This window comes from Phyllobates terribilis, unplaced genomic scaffold (genome assembly GCF_046119375.1).
Source record: "Phyllobates terribilis strain yellow unplaced genomic scaffold, ASM4611937v1 Scaffold_11__3_contigs__length_659146591, whole genome shotgun sequence".
In the NCBI taxonomy this organism is placed as follows: Eukaryota; Metazoa; Chordata; class Amphibia; order Anura; family Dendrobatidae; genus Phyllobates; species Phyllobates terribilis.
In genome coordinates this window covers 107,764,971-107,787,714 of record NW_027362771.1, presented here as the reverse complement: position 1 = coordinate 107,787,714, position 22,744 = coordinate 107,764,971, and the positions used below count along the sequence as shown (strand labels likewise).

At 39.5% G+C, this 22,744-nt stretch overlaps 1 protein-coding gene across 2 annotated transcripts in view; it reads right to left on the bottom strand.

Annotated features, from left to right (window-relative positions):
- Nucleotides 1-2,535: 2,535 nt before the first annotated feature.
- REEP2 (receptor accessory protein 2) overlaps nt 2,536-22,744 on the bottom strand; it is a 44,252-nt gene continuing 24,043 nt past the window's right edge. The window contains exons 4-8 of one of the 2 annotated variants that reach the window (XM_073651440.1): nt 21,622-21,742; nt 19,370-19,483; nt 15,661-15,808; nt 9,233-9,390; nt 2,536-8,095 (exon numbers count right to left, since the gene is read on the bottom strand). In XM_073651440.1, coding sequence (XP_073507541.1) covers nt 8,021-8,095; nt 9,233-9,390; nt 15,661-15,808; nt 19,370-19,483; nt 21,622-21,742 — 616 coding nt within the window. In that variant the 3' untranslated portion in view covers nt 2,536-8,020. The remainder of the gene's footprint in view (nt 8,096-9,232; nt 9,391-15,660; nt 15,809-19,369; nt 19,484-21,621; nt 21,743-22,744) is intronic. The other variant, XM_073651441.1, reaches the window with a different exon arrangement.

Genomic DNA, 22,744 nt, shown 5'->3' with positions numbered 1-22,744 from the left:
ATAATGGCAGTGCGCGACCTTCAATTTGAGGTGGTTATGTAGTCCACATGAAAGAAACCTATGACAACATGCTCCTTTTAATTAAGTATTCAAATACACAGGCTCAAAAATATGCAGATCATGAATACGGAGTGTGTTGGTTTTCTTAGAATCTACTGCACCAATATTTTGACATGTGGTAATATAATTTATAACAAAAACAGGGATTAATCTGGTTAGTCATATTGGACTGCTATTATTTTGAATACTACTGTATCTGCTCTCATTGGCAATTCAGGGAGGGGAGGACAAATTGGGTAACAAAGGGTCCTCCCTCCTTCTGACTGCTTAAGTGCCAAGGACTTTACTTGGCATTCTAAGTTCTCTCTGATTGAGACAGTTGCAAGCAGGTTTCGGCTGTATAATAATATTCCTTCATATACTCTTTATGTACATGGAAGTCACATGTTGGGAAGCAATCATGTTGTTCCGCAAAAATGGTAGGTAGAACGCCAATCACTATTATCAGCATTTCCTAGTGGCCCAGCTGTGACAAATGCCACCGCATTGTCAGCGCAGTCTGACGCTCTATTATAGTAGAATTGGAATCCACCGTCCTCTCACCTCCAAATATGGCTGCGTTATTCTGGGTTAACCCGCCTCTAGCCTGCTTGCCTCTCCCGTGGCTCAATATATTTTCTTAATTTGAAGAAAATCACAATTCACATATACAATACTGCCCACATTCCATCTGTTACTACCTATAATTCATTATCATGTGTTCCCCCAAATCTTCAATCCTGGCAAATTTACCTATTTGTAAAGTCAACCTCCTTGCAAGGACAATCTCGGTGTTATGTGCCCCCATTAATTAATTGATCCCCATCTGCTCTACGCTACCATTCATGCAAGGATGGGAACAGTACTGGAACATAAATGTATCCCTCTCCAGAAGGCACCATTGCTGCACAATTATTACTAAAGGAAGGAGTCAAGTAACCATGGTAGAAGCTTCCATTAAAATTCTTCATAGGACCTACCTAGTTCCCATGAGAATACACTAATACTTACCGAACGCCTCTCACAATTGCATTAGGGGTGTGTAGATACAAGCGCCATGGTGTATGCGTGGTGGTTATAACCCAAAGACACATGTTACAAAAGACCTAGGAGGCTCTTGTTGGAAGATTAGAAAAAAACTGTTACCTTTTTAACATCTGAAAAGTATTTGAATCTAAAGCTTAGGTGAATTAGAATCTGAAAGGCTCATATAATAGAAGCAGTAACCAGCAATAATGTGCTGTAAAGGCAGAATAGAAGTAACTTATGGAATATTTATAATCAGTAACATTAAAAGTCTGTTGGAAAAAAAAAAGTTCTTGGCCATTTAATTTTTTCACTGTCCCTACAGAATTAAAATGTGATGGCAGAAAATATGAAATATCTGCTATATTAATATATAGGAGGTAAAGTATAACTATTGTATGTGACTCGTCATTGATGTCAAAAGTGCCTAATAAACAGCTGGAAAGCAAATGCATTAATGAGATTTCAAAGTTCAACTTGTATCACCTACCCATAGGAGAGATGATAATGTCTGATCACTGAGGGTCCGGCTTCTGAGACCCTCACTGATTATGAGTATGGAGTGGTAGTGAGCATGTGCAGCCACCACTTTTATGAACAATGAATGGTGCAGTGGCCTCACATGCTCAATAACATCCTGTTCACACAAGGGACTTTGGGGACCATGTTCTCATGATCTGTGGGATTCCCAGTAGTTGGGCACATTTGAGCATATTGTAAATTTATCACCTATTCTGTGGATAAGCAATATATGTTGTTTAGGCTGAGGAAGCTGAAGAAAAAGGGGAGGACAACTAGCATTAAAGAAATCATTTAGACATGAAGACTCAAATTCTCCTGATCTATAATATACATAATCTACTACGTTTTAGCACTGGATAATATTTTTTGTAATTTCTCTAGTTTTAAATAATAAAAGAACACTCTGATCAAAATTCATATTACACTTAATGCAGGGTCTGGGAAATTGGACTTTCGCTCGTGAAGATTACAAGGCTGTACCTGAAACCTCGACCATAATGTATATCTGACCAACAATTCCATTACACCATACTTTAGAAGCTTATCTCTCCAGAGGGATATGGAGGTAAGAGTTAGAACTGGATAATAAGCAAATAATATCTTGGAAATAGGAACAAACAAGCTATGATGCAGCCAGATTCAAAAACAGAATACTGTGCCATATGTGCATAACCTATAGAGGTTCTAGAACCAAAAAGCAGTGGGAGACCTTGGTTGTAAAGATGCTTTAAGGTGGGAAAGGTTATGTGAGATAGGAATCTAATAGGTAAATACTGCTGTGACATTGTGGTGGTCCCTTCCAAGTACGACCTGGAAGTAAGGAAAATGTGCCAAATATCAATGGCTGAATACAAGAGTGCTGTCCCAACTTCCATGTGGCCAACGGAGACATAGCGCAGTGACATATAGCATGCGGACACAATTATGAAACACATTGATACTAAAATGTAACAGTTGTTCATCGTTTTATTGTTTACATTCTTCAGTTTTTTCACTTCTGATTGCTCATAATGCATTCAATATGCACAAATTCCTTTATTATACAAAGAAATTATTGGAATCACCAAAAGGAAGAAAGTATCATTTTCACAGTTAACATCAGTGCATCAAAAGAGCTCTGTGTTCATAGCATTTCAGTGACTGCAGACAGTGATATCAGTGTCACCATATATTATATCCACCCCGGCGAATCATCTCTTATACATGCATCAATAACACGTGAAATACTGTAATCTCTTCAGTAGTGCTGAAGTTACAATCAAGTAACGTGAGAAAATAAAAAAAATCAGTGTGATGCTTTTAGGAGTCACAAAATACATTAAGTGATGGTTGGGAGAGTGACCCCATAATACCACAGGTCTTGGCACAATACCCAATATGACAATGTCTGCTTGGAAAATATCCAATTTTCTATAGATGGATTCTTGTGACTCCCTGATGTGTATTGTGTTACTCCATAGTAGGCTATTGTTAGATCATCTACTTAACCTAGTGCACAATAGACAATTATATATCAGTTCTCTACCATCCGTTTCTGTAACTCTTTGTCACCATGAACTCTCTTCGTCCAGTTTTTTAGGCACCAGCTTGACGCAGATAAGAAAGGTTTTCCAGCATTCCTTATGTGTTTTATCATTATTCATGCCAATACATTTCACTGGCCTAAGTAAAAGAATAAAATACACTGAAGATGCAGTTAGTGAACCTTTCTTTTTTTGTTCTGATCTTTCACATACATGTGTGTGTTACTGTACATGCTGTAGGATTCAGAAAGCTGCAGTACTTGTTGGAAATTTCCCTAGGCAGGACAATCTCTTTAAAGTTAACTTTAATATATACGTACATATATTTTATTATGTTATTTTTTGTTGCGATATTATATAGTAAAACAAACAAACATAGCACACACCGCAAATTACCAATGAAGAGTCATGTCAATGGGGCAGTGCCACTCGTCTGAAGAGTCCCATTATAGGCCCTTAAACAAGGAATGCTGGCTTTTGCAGTCACCCAAAAGGAGTGTAATTAGGACCAGCCAGCGTAAGTCTTCAGGACAAGAGCACCATTCCAATGTTCCTTTAGTGGTAATTTGCATACAGCGAATGTTATGTTACCTCTATAAAGGAGTTATCTCAAATCCTGGCCATTAGAGCGGAGTATCAGCGGGATAATTCAGCCAGCACACAAGTGAAGGCACAAGTAAAAGTACACCAGCTCATGAGAACCATGTAGTTCTCCCAACATACTGTGGCCAACACCTTTGGTGGGCAGAGTTCTGGCCATGTGGCTGCACCCTATAATACAGGGTGTTACATCTTTTTGTATACGGTGCAGTAACAAAGAAAATAGAGGGAAGTGTTTAGAGATCTATTTCTAGTAGAAGACATTTAGGGGTGGACATTTCCTGACATGTTCTCTCTCTGATGATCTGGATGTATAAAAGCCTGGGATTTGCTCACTGCACATGTGGCTGAGATAGTGATCTCATGACTCTGTTCATTCAATACATGAAGTCTTGTTTCTTCAGGACCTACTTTCCCTGGTAATGAGTCACAAGACGTTACAGTGGAGGTGACATCAGTTGCTTAGAAATGTTCATCCAGGGGGACCAGTGTGATCAGCTTACCGTTAGTAGTAGTAGCTGGAAGAAAGTTCTAACTCAGAAGTGGTCTCTCAACGAGAGTAGGCATCAACAGCTAATAGTCATATCATACCAAGTGTCATGGCAGATGTCTTCATTGGAATGGTGGTGACGTACATAAAGCATGGGTTGCATCATTGGTATATCTTTAGTATAGTTAGATACTTACAATGTGTCATCACCATATATTCAGGCAATGACTGCATCATAAATACAGCATGTTTTAATTTCATTCTGTATATGTAATAAAGTATGTGAAGAATGCTGAGAAAAGTTTCCTATCGCCTCCTCCCTGACCTTTAATAACCTGCAAAGTAAATCAGAATGATAATAAAAGATGACATAAGAGCCCTATCATCCAGCCCTGGGCACTAGAAGGCCTCTTCCTCTGCAGGTGCACAGCAGTGTTGGTCATATATAACAATAATGACCAGCAGCTCTTTTGCTGAATAATAAATGTCACTGCTTGTCTTTGCTGGAGTTACATTATAGACGCATCATATGTTTGTTTGCTACAAAGCAAAAAAAAAAAAAAGTATGTCATAGGGAATCTGTAATAAATCATTACAATGGGAAACTGTTTGCAAGTTCACTTTAAGAAATTACAGAAACACTGGAATGGAGCTAAGCTGCAATACCTAACACTGGCCATAAGTGGTGCCGTTTCTGGAAAAAGAAGAGCTTTTTTTCATCCCCATAGATAAAAAAAAAAATCATTAACTGGAGTTACAGGGTTTTTGTCATTTATCAAGACCCCATCATTCATGGTCCCCCATCACTCGAATACTAAATGTAAACTAGAAAATCAAATTGCTAGCCACAATGCAGTGAATAATAGTCATTTAGTCAATCCTTTCTATATAAAAGAAAAATAAAAATTAGGAAAAAAATTCTGTAATGTTAAAAAGAATGAATGAGTGTGGACCTACTCTAGAAACACAAATAAGAATTCCCCATCTACCCATGTTAATGCCTAATGTATAATGACAATATAATAAACCAAAACTCAGTCAAAATAAAAAAAAGTGTTAATAAAAAATACTCAGAATAAATACACCGTAAAATTATTTTATACAATCAAAAGTGCAACTAAGCAAATCAAATCTTGTCATCCAGTTACTGAATCCAGTAAACATCTTGAGAGCAAATTTACAGAACAGAGGAATCAGCAGCAGGTCTGCTCCAAGGAGCTTAACAATCAATTGGCTTACAGGCCCTCGTTACTCATGTAAGACTATATGTGTGATTGCACAATCTCTATGAGAACAGAAGTGATCGTACTCAGCATCCGTGTGGTGGATTGTACAAGTGAAGTGTGAGCGGTCAGTGTGGAAGGACTGGCTAGGTCATGCATTAAGGCTTTTATATATGTACATATGAAATGTTACACAACTGTGTGCTGGGCTGTGTGTACATTCGTGACTAGGGAAGAGAGGGGACCTTCAGCTTCCAAGATATTCTGATAAAATCCAAAAAGAATTCTTATAGAAAAAACAAAAACGGTCGCAGCTATACAACACCGCAATAAAGGAGGCAAACACTTTTCAGACAGGGTCTTTACTCATTGCAATATATGTTGTATAGCTGAGACAGCTTTTTAGGTTTTTTCTACAATAAACGTTTTTGGATTTTATCAGCATATCTTGGAAGCTGGATTTCCCCTCTCCTCCTCCTTCATTGTTTCTCGCTGCACCGCAAGTATCCATGCTTCCCGATAGTCTAGTGAGTGAGCAGATTTTCCTCTTCTTATATACATTTGTGAATAGTGAACAGTACGGACAATCGGTTTACATGTTCCATTTCAGGAACAAACAGAATAAGTGATGCATTGGGTCAAATATGCAAACAGGAGCAGAGGGGCAGCATTGATTATTAACAGTTCTACTTGGAGTCTATTTTTTTACAAGGGGAAAAAAAAAAAAACGTCATCCACGCAGAACTTTTTCTTCCATTCTAAAAGATGGACCCCATAATAATCAACAAGGCCGCTATTTTGTTTGGATAATTGACCCAACACATCACTTATTCTGTTTGTGAGCACAGACTAAGTAGTATCACCTCTACTCCATCTTATTTTCCCGAACAAAGTGGCGAGATTACGGGGCATGACAATTATACATGTGTGTATACTGTGCCCCAGTCTCTTTCAACTCACAATTTACAGAATAATGAAGCATGGCCAAGCATCTTGTACACTAGGAACAGGTATGGACATAAAGCGGTGACCTCCTCTTTTCAATGCTCGACTGTTCCATCTCCCACTATTATACCATAAGAATGTGGTACTTGAGAATACCACAGCCTGGATTATTCCAGGAGTAACAAAAGCAAAGTATGGCTCATAAGTATTGATCCTTTGTCATTATCCACACTACATATTCAGGGTTTTTTTTTGCTTTATCTTTCGGTATAATGTAGCTTTTAATTGCAATCCGGTTGAATATGAAGGCTACATCAGAGGCAGTCTGTCATTTCTAACCACGCATACCTACAATCTAACAACTATTTTAGGAATATAAGTGTCGGTTCTGCTTTACAAATGTTACGGTTGGTGGCAGCATTATTTTAAGCAATGTGGAAAATGGAGAAGTGCTGGATGTTTTATACACAGTATAAAGTGAATGTAAACACTAATGCAATTGTCAAGGATCAGTGAAAGACTTCAAGTGCAGTTCTCCATGAATTCTGGAAAAACCTGTTCTTTGAAGAATGAACATCAGCAACCTTTGAACAGTACCATCCCCTATAGGCCTATTCACCTCCTGAAAATCACCTTATCATAGGATATTATCTAGTCCAAGAGGAGTAAAAATATTTATATTTACACTTTTTTTTTATATTAAGTTCTCTCAATATTCATAGGTTTCCCTCCACCAAAAACCAAGGATTCCATAGACCTTCAACCTTGTAGTGTTTAGGGCTTTCAAGCCATATGCCCCTATGTTCTCACAGGTTGTCACTGTAATATATGTACCTGTGGTTTCCCAACGTTGGATGCCGATACAGCCATCCTTGTTGACCTGCAATGTAGTCATTTATTGTAATTATTCCATTTTCTGACCTCAATATTGAGTCTTCTATAAATCACCAACCTTGTGGTACCTGCCATGTTGGTAGGAAATAGACCCCGATTCTGTCACATGCTATAATCCAGCATAAAAGCATTCCAGTTCATTGAAAATTATTAAGTATTTATGTATAAATGACTGCCAGGGTCATTTGGCCTCATCTATACTCTTCTCGCTATTTCCTGTGCAAGAACAAACTAAAAGCTTTTAGGATAGGTAAGCTTTAGAGACAAAAATGGCTATCAATTCTAGAAAAAAAAGTGACTACTTATTATTTGCGCTATTGAGGCCTCTGTAAACTGTTAGCAGAATACTGAGCACCTATTGTAGTAGTTCACACAAGTCCCATAGAGAATTCAGCAGCCTGGTGAGACATAGTTAGATGTTTGTCTTTTATAGGATTCATTATTACATTACTATTGTTCTAGGTTTTTTTTTTCTCGCTTATTTTTATGTACAGATTTTTGTCCCTTGAGAACAGTCAGTACTGGATGAGGATCTCAGCACCATTGGAATATCTCAAGACTTGCACATTTTAGGGTGGCTTGATCAAAATATATAATTATACGATTTTAATAAACAACCCACGTTGTCTTTTGCAAAATACTGACCCCTGGATGTGGAGTGTTCCTAAAAGTAGTAGTTGTTGCTATTGAAACAAACAGTCCTCCAAAGAGTTTTAAATCAGCAGCGTTAAATGTAAAATCTGGACAGAGACAGGTTTTCATGCCGACTCTCCAGGCACAGTGGTTCCTGTAGTTTTCTTCTTGGGGCGTACCTTTACATTCTTGGCTTGTGGCTGTTTCAGAAACACAAATGTTTGACATATAACAATCCATCATTTCAACTAATACATTCAATACATCACACAAGATGTCCAAAAACATACAAGGCGTGTATAGATTTTATTTCTATTGTTCATTTGCTTCCTAAATGCAAAGTTACCCAATTTCTAAATAATCTTCACTAAAAGGTTCGTTGTTTTTTTTTTACAATTTTACTACTAGAGTTTATGGTACTTTATTTAGCTGAGTGGTTTACAAAAATGTTACAGATCTGTCAGCGCTCCTGACGACTCAATGTGCTCTTCCTCTCCTTTATCTCAGTGTTTAAGATAGCAGCAGAGAGAGGGAAGAAAGTATCTACAGACTTAGGGAGGGCGGGGAAAATAGGCTACAGAAAAGAGGAAATCACATGAAGAGGAAATTGCATGCTAGAAGCTGTAATGATATATTTTCGCTACCGAAAACCTCAATACTCTTAAGACAGAGACTTCATATCCAGCCTATATTACTGGGAGAAACACTCCAGTAAGAGAGAAATTTCACACCGAGTCAGGCTGCAAACTGCAGATTAGGGGGGGTCTGAAAATGCATGAAGGAATGAAGATTGCAGACTTGAGCTTAGTGATAACCTTCAGTTAATAAAATTGCACTAACCTAAAAATTATTTTTCTCTTGTCAAAAGGTGCTCAGTCTTTAAGGCTTGAAAAATTGAGTAGATAACCTTTGATTCTTTCAACCAGTTTCCAGACGCCTTCCTATCTTTCCCTACAGCATACTAATACCTATAGCAGGAAAAAACACTGATCTAAAAATGGTCCTCAGAAATTACGTTTAGGGGCAGCAAGCCAAAAGCAAATTTTTACTGCCTTCTTCATAAAAATATGTACACTAAGATTGACAAAGCACACATCCTTACTGCTAAAGGGCAATGGGGTAAAAGAGTGCACCTTGGGAGCAAGAAATTGAACAGGGAAAAATGCAATCAGGCTCACCCTTCTTTCTCCTCGTGAGAGATGTATAAGGGATTATTGGACAGTTAAAAATATGTCTTCTCTAAAAAAAAAAAAAAAAAACACCAAAGCCTTTACTTTGTCCAGTGGGTAGCTATAAGATCTAGGAATGCACAGGAATACAAGTTTTGCAACACACACCTCAACTTTTGTAACTTTCTTGACATTTTTGACGCTTGCAGTACGTTTTGGTGCTTTTTCAACAGGATCTTCATCTGACGGTTCTGATTTCACATCTGGATGGTCTACATCTGACTTTGCTTGTCGTTGTTCCTCAGTAACTAAACAGGAGGATGAGGCTGCACACAAACAGAAAAAGTCAGGTCTGGCACATAGTAGGTGTAAAACACAACTTTGAAGATATGAATGACTTCGGGGATGGAACTACATGGAACACAGCTGCTGAGACTTTAAGGAAGCAAAAGGGAAATGACAGAACTGAAAATGTAAATCTTTGGTCTCTAAACGGGGTTTACAGACCATAAGTAACAGTCACAATGTACTATACATGACTAAGTGTTATGCTATAGATAGCATCTAACTTACATCTCTGTTCAGCCTGTGATACATTATGGTGTAGGACACAGAGTGGTAAAGTGTTAAAACAACTGGAACAGAAGCTTCAAAGGAAATGAAAATGTCAATAAAAGGCAAAACAATTGTTCCTAGAAGAAAAATATTTGAGCTTTGAAGAAGGGACTAAAAGTAAGCAGAATATCTATTTTCTAAACTATAAGCTCTGCTATGAGGGTACAATGGTGTGAAAAAGTGTTTCCCCCTTCCTGTTTTCTTATCCTTTTGCAGGTTTGTCACACTTAAAATGTTCAGAACACAGAACAAATTTTAATATTAGACAAAGATAATACAAGTAAAACACAAAATGCAGTTTTTAAATGAAGGTCTTTATTATTAACGAAAAAGAAATCCAAACCTAGAGGGTCCTTTGTGAAAAAGCGGTTGCCCCCTAAACCCAATAACTGGTTGAACCACCCTTAGCAGCAACAACTGCAATCAAATGTTTGCAATAACTGGCAATGAGTATTTTACAACGCTCTGAAGGAATTTTCGCCTACTCATCTTTGCAAAATTGTTGTAATTCAGTCACACTGGAGGGTTTCCGAGCATGATCCGCCTTTTTAAAAGGTTATGCTACAGCACCTCAGCCGGATTAAGGTCAGGACTTTGACTAGGCCACTCCAAGGTCTTCATTTTGTTTTTCTTAAGCCATTCAGAGGTGGACTTGCTGGTGTGTTTCAGATCATTGCCCTGCTACATAACCCAAGTGCGCTTCAGCTTGAGGTCACGAACAGATGGCCAGACATTCTCCTTCAGAATTTTTTGGTAGACAGCAGAATTTAGGATTCCATTTACCACAGCAAGTCTTCCAGGTCATGCAGCAGCAAAGTAGCCCCAAACCATCACACTGCAAAAACATATTTTACTGTTGGTATGATGTTCCTTTTCTGAAATGCTGTGTTACTTCTATGTCAGATGTAATGGGACATACACCTTCCAAAAAGTTCTAAGTTTGTCTTGTGAGTCCACAAAGTACTCTCCCAAAAGTCTTGACAATCATCAAGACGTTTTCTGGCAAAACTGAGACTAGCCTTTATGTTCTTTTTGCTCAGCAGTGGTTTTCATCTTGGAACTCGGCCATGCATGCCATTTTTTGCCCAGTGCCTTTCTTACAGTGGAGTCATGAACACGGACCTTAACTGAGGCAAGTGAGCCCTGCAGTTCTTTGGATGTTGTGGGGTCTTTTGTGACCTCTCGGATGAGTCGTCGCTGTGCTCTTGGGGTAATTTTGGTCGGCCGGCTGGCCACTCCTGGGAGGGTTCACCACTGTTCCATGTTTTTGCCATTTGTGGATAATGGCTCCTTAATGTGGTTCGCTGGAGTGCCAAAGCTTTAGAAATGGCTTTATAACTTTTTCCAGACTGATAGATCTCAATTACTTTGTTTCTCATTTGTTCCTGAATTTCTTAGGATTGCAGCATGATGTCTAGCTGTTGATGATCTTTTGGTCTACTCCACTTTGTCAGGCAAGTCTTATTTAAGTGATTTCTTGAATGAGAACAGGCATGGCAGTAATCAGACCTGTTTGTGGCTAGGGAAATTGAACTCAGCTTCCCAAAGATGTGATGAACCACAGTTAAAACATAAATTAAGGGGTGATGGGGGGGGCAAGCACTTTCGCACAGGGCCCTGTAGGTGTGGATTTTTTCCCTTAATAATAAAGACTTATTTAAAAACTGCACTTTTTGTTTACTTGTGTTCTCTTTGTCTTATATTTAAATTTGTTTTGTGATCTGAAACATTTAAGTGTGACAAACATGCAAAAGAAAAAGAAATCAGGAAGGGGGAAAACACTTTTTCACATTACTATGTCAATGGTGGTAATAGGGAGAGGAGATGATTACATCTCTAAATTATTTGAAAGGTCATTTAACTCCCTCCCTCCATAGGAAAGGAGTTATTGGCTGCTTTTCTGGCAATAAAAAAATATTTTCAGCTGTGGACTTCCTGTGATCACCTAGTAGTTGATAATATTTATTTGGAATTATATTAAAGTAAAACTTGAAAATTTTTTATTGCCTCATCCTTTAGCCATAGATCATAAGTGCATAAAAATACTTACCCATTGCTGCCTTCTCCCGTTTCCAGCGCTGCTCCGGTCCTTTTCTGCACTTTGTAACCACAGTTCTGACCAGTCAGCTCACACAGCGTCTTCAGGGTGGCCTGGATGTCACTGTCAATGAAAGCCTGCAAGTCTGACAGGCTTTCATAGAATTACATTGTGAAAGCAACTAACAAGAACTATGTGTGAGCCAGCTAGTCAGAACTGCGGTCACATGATGCAGAAGAGGACCACAAAAGGTGATGGAAGTGGTAGAAGACCGCAAGCAAGTATGTATGGGTATTGTAATGCAACAGCTTGCTAGCATTACTGTAAATGGTCCAGGATGTGTTTTACCTGACCATGTACCTTCCCCTTTAACTGACTGGTCACATGACCGTGACATCACACAGGTCCTTATGCACACAGTTAAGGTCCTGTCAGTATGTGTGTGTGTGTGTGTGTGTGTGTGTGTGTGTGTGTGTGTGTGTGTGCACAGGATATATAAACCCTGGTAATTTGAGACAGGTGTGTTCTGTGAGAGAGGCATGAGGCCTGTTCCCGTGTGTGTGGGACACCGACCGTGTAAGGCCTAGAGAGGCCGAGTGGAGGCTGGCAGCCTGAAAGGTCGAGGCTGGATCTTGTGTAGATACCAGTGGCCTTGGAAGGCAGCGGCTTTGGAGTGAAGCCTGGTACCTGAAAGGTCGAGACTGGATCCTGTGTGGATGCTAGTGGCCTTGGAAGGCAGGGGCTTGGTGAAGAGTCCGGAAAGGCGCAGACTGGATGTGTGTGTGAAACATTCCAGTAGCCTTAGACGGGACGACGGCTGGAGACTCCTACCTGGGAAGCCGCAAAGCCACAGTGGTGGCGGAGTAATGGACTGCAGCAGCTAAACCCGGCAAAGGTAATACACTGTGTTATATGGACATTGTGATATGAACATTGCTATTTTATTACCTTGCTGAAGGCTGTCACTTAGACCACTTGGGCCTGTCTGCTACTTGAGAGACTCCCGGATGTTAAGTGTGTAAACATGCCGGTGATAAGCTAAGATGGACTGTGTGAACTGCGGTTTATGATATTAATAAACGGGCGTATTGTAAAATACCGGAAGGACATTGCACGTGTGCTTAATTTACCCGGTGCAGCGAGTATCCCCCAGTATGATGACTAGCGCTGCCTTACAGTATTTTCTATGCATGCACTGTGCACATATTACCTATGGCTAAAGGAGTAGATAAAAAAAAGCAATGCTGTAGTGCTACTCTAATTATTTTCTGCATTATGTGGCACCAGGATTGTTGACCATCGCTACATGTTACATTACAAGGTAAATTTTCTTAAATTAAAAAAAAACAAAACAAAAACAAAACACTAAAGACTCCCATAAACATTAGAATAAAGGTGGCCAGACCCACGGATGTTGGCTGTATCGGCCGATGTGTGTGAGGAGTTCCAAACTCTTCGCTGACAGATGAAGCCAAGGGACAGAAGGGTCGTCGGGCAGTTTGAATTTTAAAGCTTATTGTTATTCAGGAGATAAGTCGCCCTCCACTTTATAAACACATGAACAGTCGGCCAAGAAGAACAATCATGTGTATAGGGGAGTTGGGAGAGATTGCTGATGGCAGAATGAGCGCTTGGCCGTCAACTACCGTATGTGTATGCCCAGCTAGTGTGCATAGTCCTGTTGTGGGGACACGTGCTGTTGTATTGCTTCTTCATGGCCAGATTTTCATTCCTAGAAGGAATTCCCCCTTTCATTTTTGTTTGTTTACTATAATGCTTGTTCTCAATTAAGAATAGGTAATGAATTATTCATGACTAGTTTAAATATTCAAAGAGAATAAATCAGATTAGATCAAACAGATTAACAAATAAACTTACACAGATTCCAAGGATGCGGAGAAGACAAAGAAAAGGGTAATGTTGCATCTGTTCAATAAATGTTCACACACCACAACTAGTATATAAATATGCACCTTTCAAAAAGTCTTCATATGTTAAAGCACTTCAAAGTCATACATGTGATCATTAAGATGTATGGGGACAGCAAAGCAAGATATTAAAAGGGGTATGCCCATCTCCAAGATCCTATCCCAATATTTAGTAGGTGTAATCATATTAGCAAATACCTCCAATTAGAAATGTAGTATAGTTCTTCTGATAAGCTATGTGGCTTACCTCATGTGCAAGGCATTGCAGTAGCTTAGATATGTCACTTACCGAAATGCCCTGCACATTGGGCAAGCGACATAGCGAATCAGAAGAACTATGCTACATTTCTAATTGGAGGTATTTGCTAATATTAAATTATTATTATTATTATTACACCATCTACATATTGGGATAAGATCCTGGAGATGGGAATACCCCTTTAATGGTTCATTGTCCCAGCTGCAAGACAAAATATATAGGTGCCCAAAACAGAGATAGCAAAATTCATCATGAACCTTTTTCAGCACGAATGCGTTGCATTCATATACTTAGATATTTGGGAAATGCATATGCAGCAATTCCCTTGTATATACTGTATTTCTACCACTATAATTAGTCAATTTTCAACCCAGTGTGATGAAGTAAACTCTACACTTAGTACACTAGACTTTTTCAAAGATCGGCAGAACATCAATCTGGCAATAGACAAAGCTCCACACACACAAAATCCATAGTGTCATGCAAAGGGCAACAACATTTAATTTTACACATTCACTATTTATTGTTGTACAGAAATTCTTTACTCACTATTGAAATATTGAAAGCAGAACGGCTAACACCAGATTTTATAACATAGGGAATGCTCAATACATGATGAGAAAACTCCACGCACGCACGCACTCTTCAACATTGAAATTGGCACAATAAAAAGCAATAGTTGAAGAACTTTGGGAATTACAGGACCGAGAGACAAGTTAATAATATGCAATTAGTGAAAAAAAAATGGAAACAATATTTTCAAAGCATCTTGATTTATTCAATACGGAGTAGGAGTGCCACGTACAGAAATACATGCACTTACATGCCTCAGCTGCTAAGAGAGGTTATTAATGGTTGTCTGATGAATACACATCATTTTTTTAATTTTACTCGGTTATATAACGCCAATAATTTACACATCACTTTACTGACTTCATCATCACTGTCCTCATTGTTGATCACAACGTAAATTCCCTACCAGTATGTCTTTGGAATGTATGAGGAACCCAACACAAACACGGCTAAAACATACAAACTCCTTGCAGATATTGTCCTTGGTGGGATTTAAACCCAGGACCCCAGTACTGCAAAGCAACAGTGCTAACCACTGAGCCACCATATTATCTATCAATATCCACTGCTAGCAGCTCCCTTTGCAACTGAGGACTCATGATGATCCAGATGTGCTTGATGGGAGACAAGTCCATAGACGCTGTAGGTCATGGAAGTTTAGGCTAGGCAAGCTGCCCACAGTAGGCCTGGTGTTGAAAAATGAAAAATAGACCCTGGAACACTATCAGGTTCCCTCTGTGAAGGTTCTTCATGTTGTTGCCCATATGGTCGAAATTTTTAAAAATGTTATTTCCATTTTTTATATCAAGATGTCTTTTGATCATGTGACTTCCATAATTTCACGACTTTTCCTTTTTGGTGTTGCAATTTCAATGGTGAGGAACGTATAAGTACACAAATGTATACATTTTTCTTTAGTTAAGGCATTATATATTATTTAATCTTATTTCTTAATGTACAACAGCACTCTCAAGGATTCCTGTATCATTGGAGCAACACTATAGGATAATTTAAGCAAACCACCATCAAGTGACATTCACACTGCATATTCTGTAAGCTTCAGTTCTATGTTGTGAAGGTAAAAATGATGACTACCAGAAGCTTCCTTTTCCTAGCAAAACAAGGAGGAGTCCTGCATTTCTCAAACAACTCTTGTATTTCAGTTAACCCATTAGGTTTCTACCTTGATCCATAATGGTCTCCACTAGTCCGCTGGAAGCACTGCGCAACCGAGGCTCTGGACTCTGCAAGTGCACAGCATCATCATCTTGTATCAGAGTTAAATCCTGCATGCTGAAACTCCGCAACTTCTCTGACAACACCCCTTGACCCTGGGAAGAAATCACAGAAGTCCAACCAATCAACTTCCATGTACAAACTATTACCTATAGCGATGGGGGTTATGTATTACAAGTGTCTCAACGTGTAATTTAGAAACAGAAAAACAGTAATTTTCCTAAAGTCATTAACATGCAGATTATGTCTGACCCCTTCCAACTATACTGTACCACAATTATTAGGCATGTGAGTATTTTGACCTTAGAATTTTCATGCAAATTTTCCAACTCCAAGCTGTAAAAACGTGAATGCATATTGGCTGAAGCAGATCAGGTGATGTGTATTTGTGTTATGATGGACAGTAAGGCCTAAGGAGATCATCACTCTTTATCAAGGAGTGAGGAATTATTAGATAGCTTGTTTTCCTCAAGCAAAAGGGCCTCAAAAAAGAGATTTCAGGAGAACCTATTACTACAAATTTTCGTGTTGAAGTAAAGGCATGGCCACAATGGCGATGTGATACAGATTCAATAGATACTTTCAGGGAAGAAATCCACATCTAAGTTGTTGATTAATCAGCATTTGAAGTTTGGATGAAATAAACTTTCAGTGCATAGGGTGGGACTGAGTAGGGTCTTCGGCTCCTGCCCCAGACTCTCCGCCTGCCTCTGGTGTCTATATCTTCCTCATGTTTTAAAGTTCATGTCGGTGGTGTCCTCGGTGTGGGTGGCACTTGCGCAGATTGATCTCCGGCAGTCTTTAGTAAAATGGCAACAGTGGCAGCACATGCATAGATTGACCTCCCAGTGGTCCTCAGTAAAATGGCAGCAGTGGTGGCGCATGTGCAGATGGAGATCTTGGCTCATCATGGAGTCGACATCTAAAGCTGTGCATGCGCTGCCACATTACTGAAGACTGCTGGGAGATCAATCTGTGCATGGACCACCCACGACAAGGACAGCGATGTAGCGAACTTTAAAAACATGAGAAAGAAAAATACCAGAGGCAGGCGGAGGAGCTGAAGACCACAGTCCCACCCCAATCCAATGAACGTTTATTTTGCCCAAACGTCAAATGCAGAATAAACAACCAGGCTGCGGATTTCTTCAATAAAGATATCTATTGAATCAGTATAACAGCACCATTATGGCTAGGACTTTACTTTAAGATGCAAAATTGTGATGACAGGTTCTCTTTAACTGATTCTGAAAAGTCAAAAATTACTACAAGTGTAACAGAAATTGCTAAGATATTGGGCTTGATCACAGAACCATTAGAAGTTTTGATAGTTCGGTGGCAAAGATCTGAGAAGAATTAACCGTGAAGCGATCAGGAACCCATTATCCTCCAGTTATATTGTCATATTCCAGAGCTGGAACTTCCCCCTGGAGGGCCCAGAAGTACAAGATGTTCAGTGGTCAGAGACATGGAAAAGGTAAGGAAGACAAACCCGGACACTACTGAACAAGACACACAAGCTGAAACGTCCAGACTGGGCCAAAATTATCTGAAGACAGATTTTTGAAAGGTTTTATGGACTGATAAGATAAGAATGACTCTTGACGTAACAGATTGATGGGCCCGTAGCAGGCTGGATCACTGTTCCCGGTGACTGTAGCGGTGAGCTGTGATGAGTTACACAACACAGCTCCGTCAACTGCATATCAGCCACAGCCGGATAATGCACATCTGCCTAGTATAGATTTGAACAAGGGGCAGACGGGTAGTACCCAGCCGTGGCCACTATACAGTTAACAAAGATGTGATGTGCAGCTGTGCAACTCGACACAACCAGCACCAAGAACAGCTGATCTGCGGGAGTGCAGCACACCCACCAATCAAGGAGATAAGTTTGATTCACTTGAACCATGGCTATTATACACTCATTAAAGGGAACCCATCACCTCCCAAAATGCTATTTATCTTAGTGGTAATCTGCAAGTATATAGCACTTAAATAATTTTATACTGGAGCAGCAGTTACATTTTCCCTGCTACCACTCCCTTTCAGTCATCGGGGTGGTGCAGAAGGCTTTTTCACACACTACTTCTACATTTTGGCCTAGTTTTTGTTAAATAAATAATAAAAACACAGATTTAAAATGTGCTGTTTATCTGAGGTTGTATTTAACCAATTTTAAGACCTTCTAAGTGACAGATATTTGTTTATGATCCGATACGTAAAAGCAAAGAGGGTATCCTTAGTTTTTGTAATGAAAGCATATTGTTAACATGGTAAGGGACAGGGACGAGTAATGCACAAGGCAGGATTACAGCTCAGTTTCTTTTAGAGCCTTCTAACACGACTGCAAAAAAAAAGGAAGAAGGTCAATTATTACCTTATTTCTCTTCATTCTGTGTCATACATTGATCCTAGCACCTGTCTATGTAGTAATAGCAATTTGTGTCCTTACTAAATATAGTGTTGGTATAAGTATTTCATTATGTGGATACCTCGTATGGCATTTAGCCATTTACCGGTAATATCTGGACATACAGTATATACTGATTCAACATTCATGAAGTAAAAGATAGATTTGTTCCTGCATTATTGAGTGAACTTTGGTATTTGTTACATATCGCTGGGAAGGTGCAGCTATTATAACTGTAGACAGGTGAACTGGCACTTGACTCACACATTTTTTGATAGTATATTTGGGTAATGCTACCTGGGAACTGTATCTGTGTATGTAGAAAATAAACGATTGCATTATACTTAATTTGTTACTATGTTTCTTTAATTGTGTATATATTAAAGTGAACCTGACAGCTGAAACATGCTGCCCGACGCATAGGATAAGGTGGATGGACACTTGCTGTATGATCTCAGCCCAGTATGTTTGACTTTGAAACGCTGTGACTGGGACCAAGCTGCGCCTTACACAAGTCAGACAGGCGGATCCCTGGCGGCTTCTCCCTTTGCAGTGTTTTTATCTTTGAATTTGCAGAGAGCTCCGTTTACTCTGTTGTGGGGTTTTGCAAAGATTATGTACTTTGCGGTGCTGCCATATGCCTCTGAAGTCATACGTAGGTTTGTTCTTTCAGATTCCTAGATGCAATGCTTGTACAGGAGAACATCTCCAGAAGTGTGGAGTCTGACAGCCTTTAAGGCAGTGCACCAAACTTCTATAGGCCTCGATACGATGGAGCCATGCTATGCACTGCACTACTGCAGTGCACAGAACTCTGTTATATGCAATGAGCCTCAAGGCTGTATAATTCTTTTAAATGTGTGATACACTATTTCTTGTTTTTATAGCCCTTTCTCATCCACAGTTTTACTCACCATCGTCATATTCTCTCTTGATAGCTAGCGCAAATCTTCCTAGCTTTTTCAACATTGGTACAGACCTTTCTACATAAACCATAAATTTGCATCATTTTCTGTAGATTATTCTTATATTTCAACTATAAAGTGATGATAGAAGGTGAATACAGTCATTACCAATTTTTATTTTCTAAACCTATTGTTTTCTCACTAAAAAACTGCCAAAAATGAGGAGGCTCTATCAAAAATTCTAGAATACAGATAATGTTATTATGGAAGGGACAGAGCAAAATAATGAAATCCATTTCAAATAAGTGATGTATTTCTGTAACAAACTGTTATTTTACCTTTGTAGCTGCCGTCACAGCGGCATTCGCAGCAAGATTTAGGCCTCTTTTGCCAACACGCATCATTGTTTCATAGCTCTTGTCTCTCGCCTGAGCTATGTACTCATCAATCTCCTGTAGGTGCACATACAAGAATTTTAATCAATCATTTCAAACCAAATATCCAAAAACTAGCAAACATGATTTTAAGGTACCATACAGCCTTATTTGATGTGGAACAATAGGTCTTCTTTCTCAATTCAGTGATATATGATAGCTTAAAGGGAATGTGTCACCCCCTGGGAGAGATCAGACCTCTACTATAGCCATACAGGGTATAGAAAAGTAAATCTATACATACCTGTATGGCCCATAGTAGAGGTCTGCTTGCAGAGAAATGTAGCTTTATAAAATCTGTTTTCACACGCTTGACGTCCTCCGGACGCCAAGAAATCCCCTCCTATCTAATTAGTAAGGCAAGAAATCCCCTCCTATCTGGATGCCTTAGTCATTAGTTGGACTATCGGAATATTTTGATGATACTTCTTTAAGACTGGTGTAATGAACCCAAATGTCTGTAAGTTCACAGAGGGGAGGAGACCAGGACCTCCGGTCACTGGATGTCCACACGGATCCCGGCGCTCATGGGTCACTGAGCGCTCATGCCGCTAACATCAGGAGCAGCTGATGGTGGCAGGACGGTATTATTGTGCGGCGCCTCTGTAGCTCATCTTGGCCATGGAGGCTCTCTGAGGATCACAGGAGATCAGCATCTCTGCCCTTTGTGCCCCGGACCATATGAATTAATCCCGAGGAAGTGCTGCTGGCAAATGCCCTGTGGATCTGTGACGTGCAGGGGAGGGGGGGGGGGGGGGGGAGTGGATGTTAATGCAAAATAAACAGATAGGCGGGGGGGGGGGTTCTGGCCTTACTAAGCAGATAGGCGGGGGGGGGGGGATTTCTGGCCTTACTAAGCAGATAGGAGGGGGGGGGGGGGGATTTCTGGCCTTACTAAGCAGATAGGAGGGGGATTTCTTGTTATCCGGGGGACGGATTTTATAAAACTACATTTCTCTGCAATCAGACCGCTAATATGAGTCATACAGGCAAGTATAGATTTACTTCTCTATAACTGGTATGCCCATAGTAGAGGTCAGATTCCCTTTAAAACTGCAGCAGCCTCAAAATGATGGTCATGGTTGCATTTTGTGGTAATCAGTAATTTGCTCCCATAAAAAGTGAATTTGTAGTTAAGAATAATGGGAATGATATCAATGCAACAGCATAGCCGTGTATTACATGTTCACCTTTTTATTCAATGGCCTTTATGCAATTCCATTTTTTGGCCACTACTCCTTTGATCCATACTATGATCAACACAATTTAAAGAGGTATTTTCAAGGTTGGGATAGGGCTAGAGGACAAATTCCCAATCGCTTGGAGCTCAACCGCGGGGACCTTGGCTGATTCCAAGAACCGGGGCTCTGAAGAGACCCATGTTAATGGAGTGGAGGTTAATCATGTCTGCTACCACTCCATTCTTAAGGTAGTGCCAAAGACCAGTCGGGTACTGCCCTCTGCTATCTAACGAGGTCATGTAAAGAATGAATGGAACCTTAGTGCACATGATCAACCACTGCTCTATTCAAAAGGGGCTCTTAAGAGCCCTGGTTCTCAGAATCAGCCGGGGTCACAGACGTTGGACCCCAAGCAAATGGGAAGTTATTCCTTAGCCCTATTTTCGGGAATGGTAAGGGTCCGAGGGGTCTTATCCCCAGCAATTAGGAAGCTATGCACTATCCAATGAATAAGAAAAAACTTCCAAACTTGTGAATACCCCTTCAACTCCACACACACACACACACACACACACACACACACTAAAAAAAAACTCAGTCCAATGTTAAGCCAAAGGAAGAATTTTATCTATACTTGGCCAGTTTTCCGATAAGGCTTCCAATTACTCTTCTCTGGACAACACTTATGGATCTACTTCAAATCAAGTACTAAAAGCAGGTCCTGGCTCTTAGCCACTGACAGTGTCCAAAAGATATAAGGCAATAATCCTTTTCCATGGACAACCTGGTAGTTATCATAGGCCTTTTCTCATTTGTGTATTTATTTTAACGTAATTTTTATTGCACGTTACATTTTTTGAAGTGTCAAATATATAGTGCTCCATGAACTGATGCAGACACAAAAACGAATATTGATAGCTCCAAAAAAAAAAAAAAAAATCAATAAAAAATGTACAGGATAGCTAGTAAACATACCTTTTCCTTACTAGACAGTGTTGGATGCACAAACTTCCTATACAACACACTAGAGCCTTTGGTGTAAGGTGAAAGAAGCCAAATCACAAATGCAATTTTTAGCTCAAAATAAAAAGGAAACCTGAAAAGAGAAATAACTAAATTTAGCACTGAATAAACAAGTTTTTGTTAATTAGTCAAAGGAAAAAAACTTATAAAGGCTCACGCCTAACGCAAGAACTTGTTCAAAGAAAAGGGACTTTTTAATATATGAAAAGACCAGGTGTAGAACAGTAAAATAAGGAGGAGAAAAAAAATATATATAAATTCTCTTACTTTGAAATAATAGAATGGGGTGATTTTTGAAGTCCATGATATATTTTCAAGCTTACGGCTTTGACAAAAATAACAGAATCTTAGAATCTGTGTCTAGTAGTGGCACAGTATCATAACAAATTGCCCTGTGTGGGTTATATCCAGGAGTTGGGGCATACTGCACCCCAGCTATAAAAATCAAAGGATGCTTAACATTAAATTACACACAAGTAAAATTATTTTGCTAAACCTGAAAGCATTTTCAACCAGGAGAGATCATGACAGTAGTGTCATAACCATGATGGATCTTGTTAAAAAACAAAAGCCATGGTGTCTGTGTGAACAGAGACTAACTATGTATCTTTAACACAATGTTTAGCTATACTTTACAGTTAATAATTATACTCTTCATAACCCATATATTATTTATTTTCCAATCCAATATTTGCAGAGGGTATAATGACTAGAAGACTCAAGACTTTACTTTATTTCCTTATATAGCGCTTTACAGACATCAGCACTGTTACCATTGGGGCTCACAACCTAAATTTGGAGTGTGTGAGAAAACCCATGAGAACAAGGGGAGAACATACAAGCTCCTAGCAGATGTTGGCCATGCCCCTTTGAACCCAGAACCGCAGTGCTGCAAGACTATTATAGGGTGTGTTGCCCTTGATTTATTTTAAACATGCAGCAAATTCCCTTTGATCATGTGACCAGTGCAGTCAATCAAGGGCTGCAATGGTAGCCATCTAGAAGAGTGGTGGGCATTGGTAAGATGACTTCTTTTTTGGGAGGACGTAGGAGGGATTAATGCATAGTATTAAAA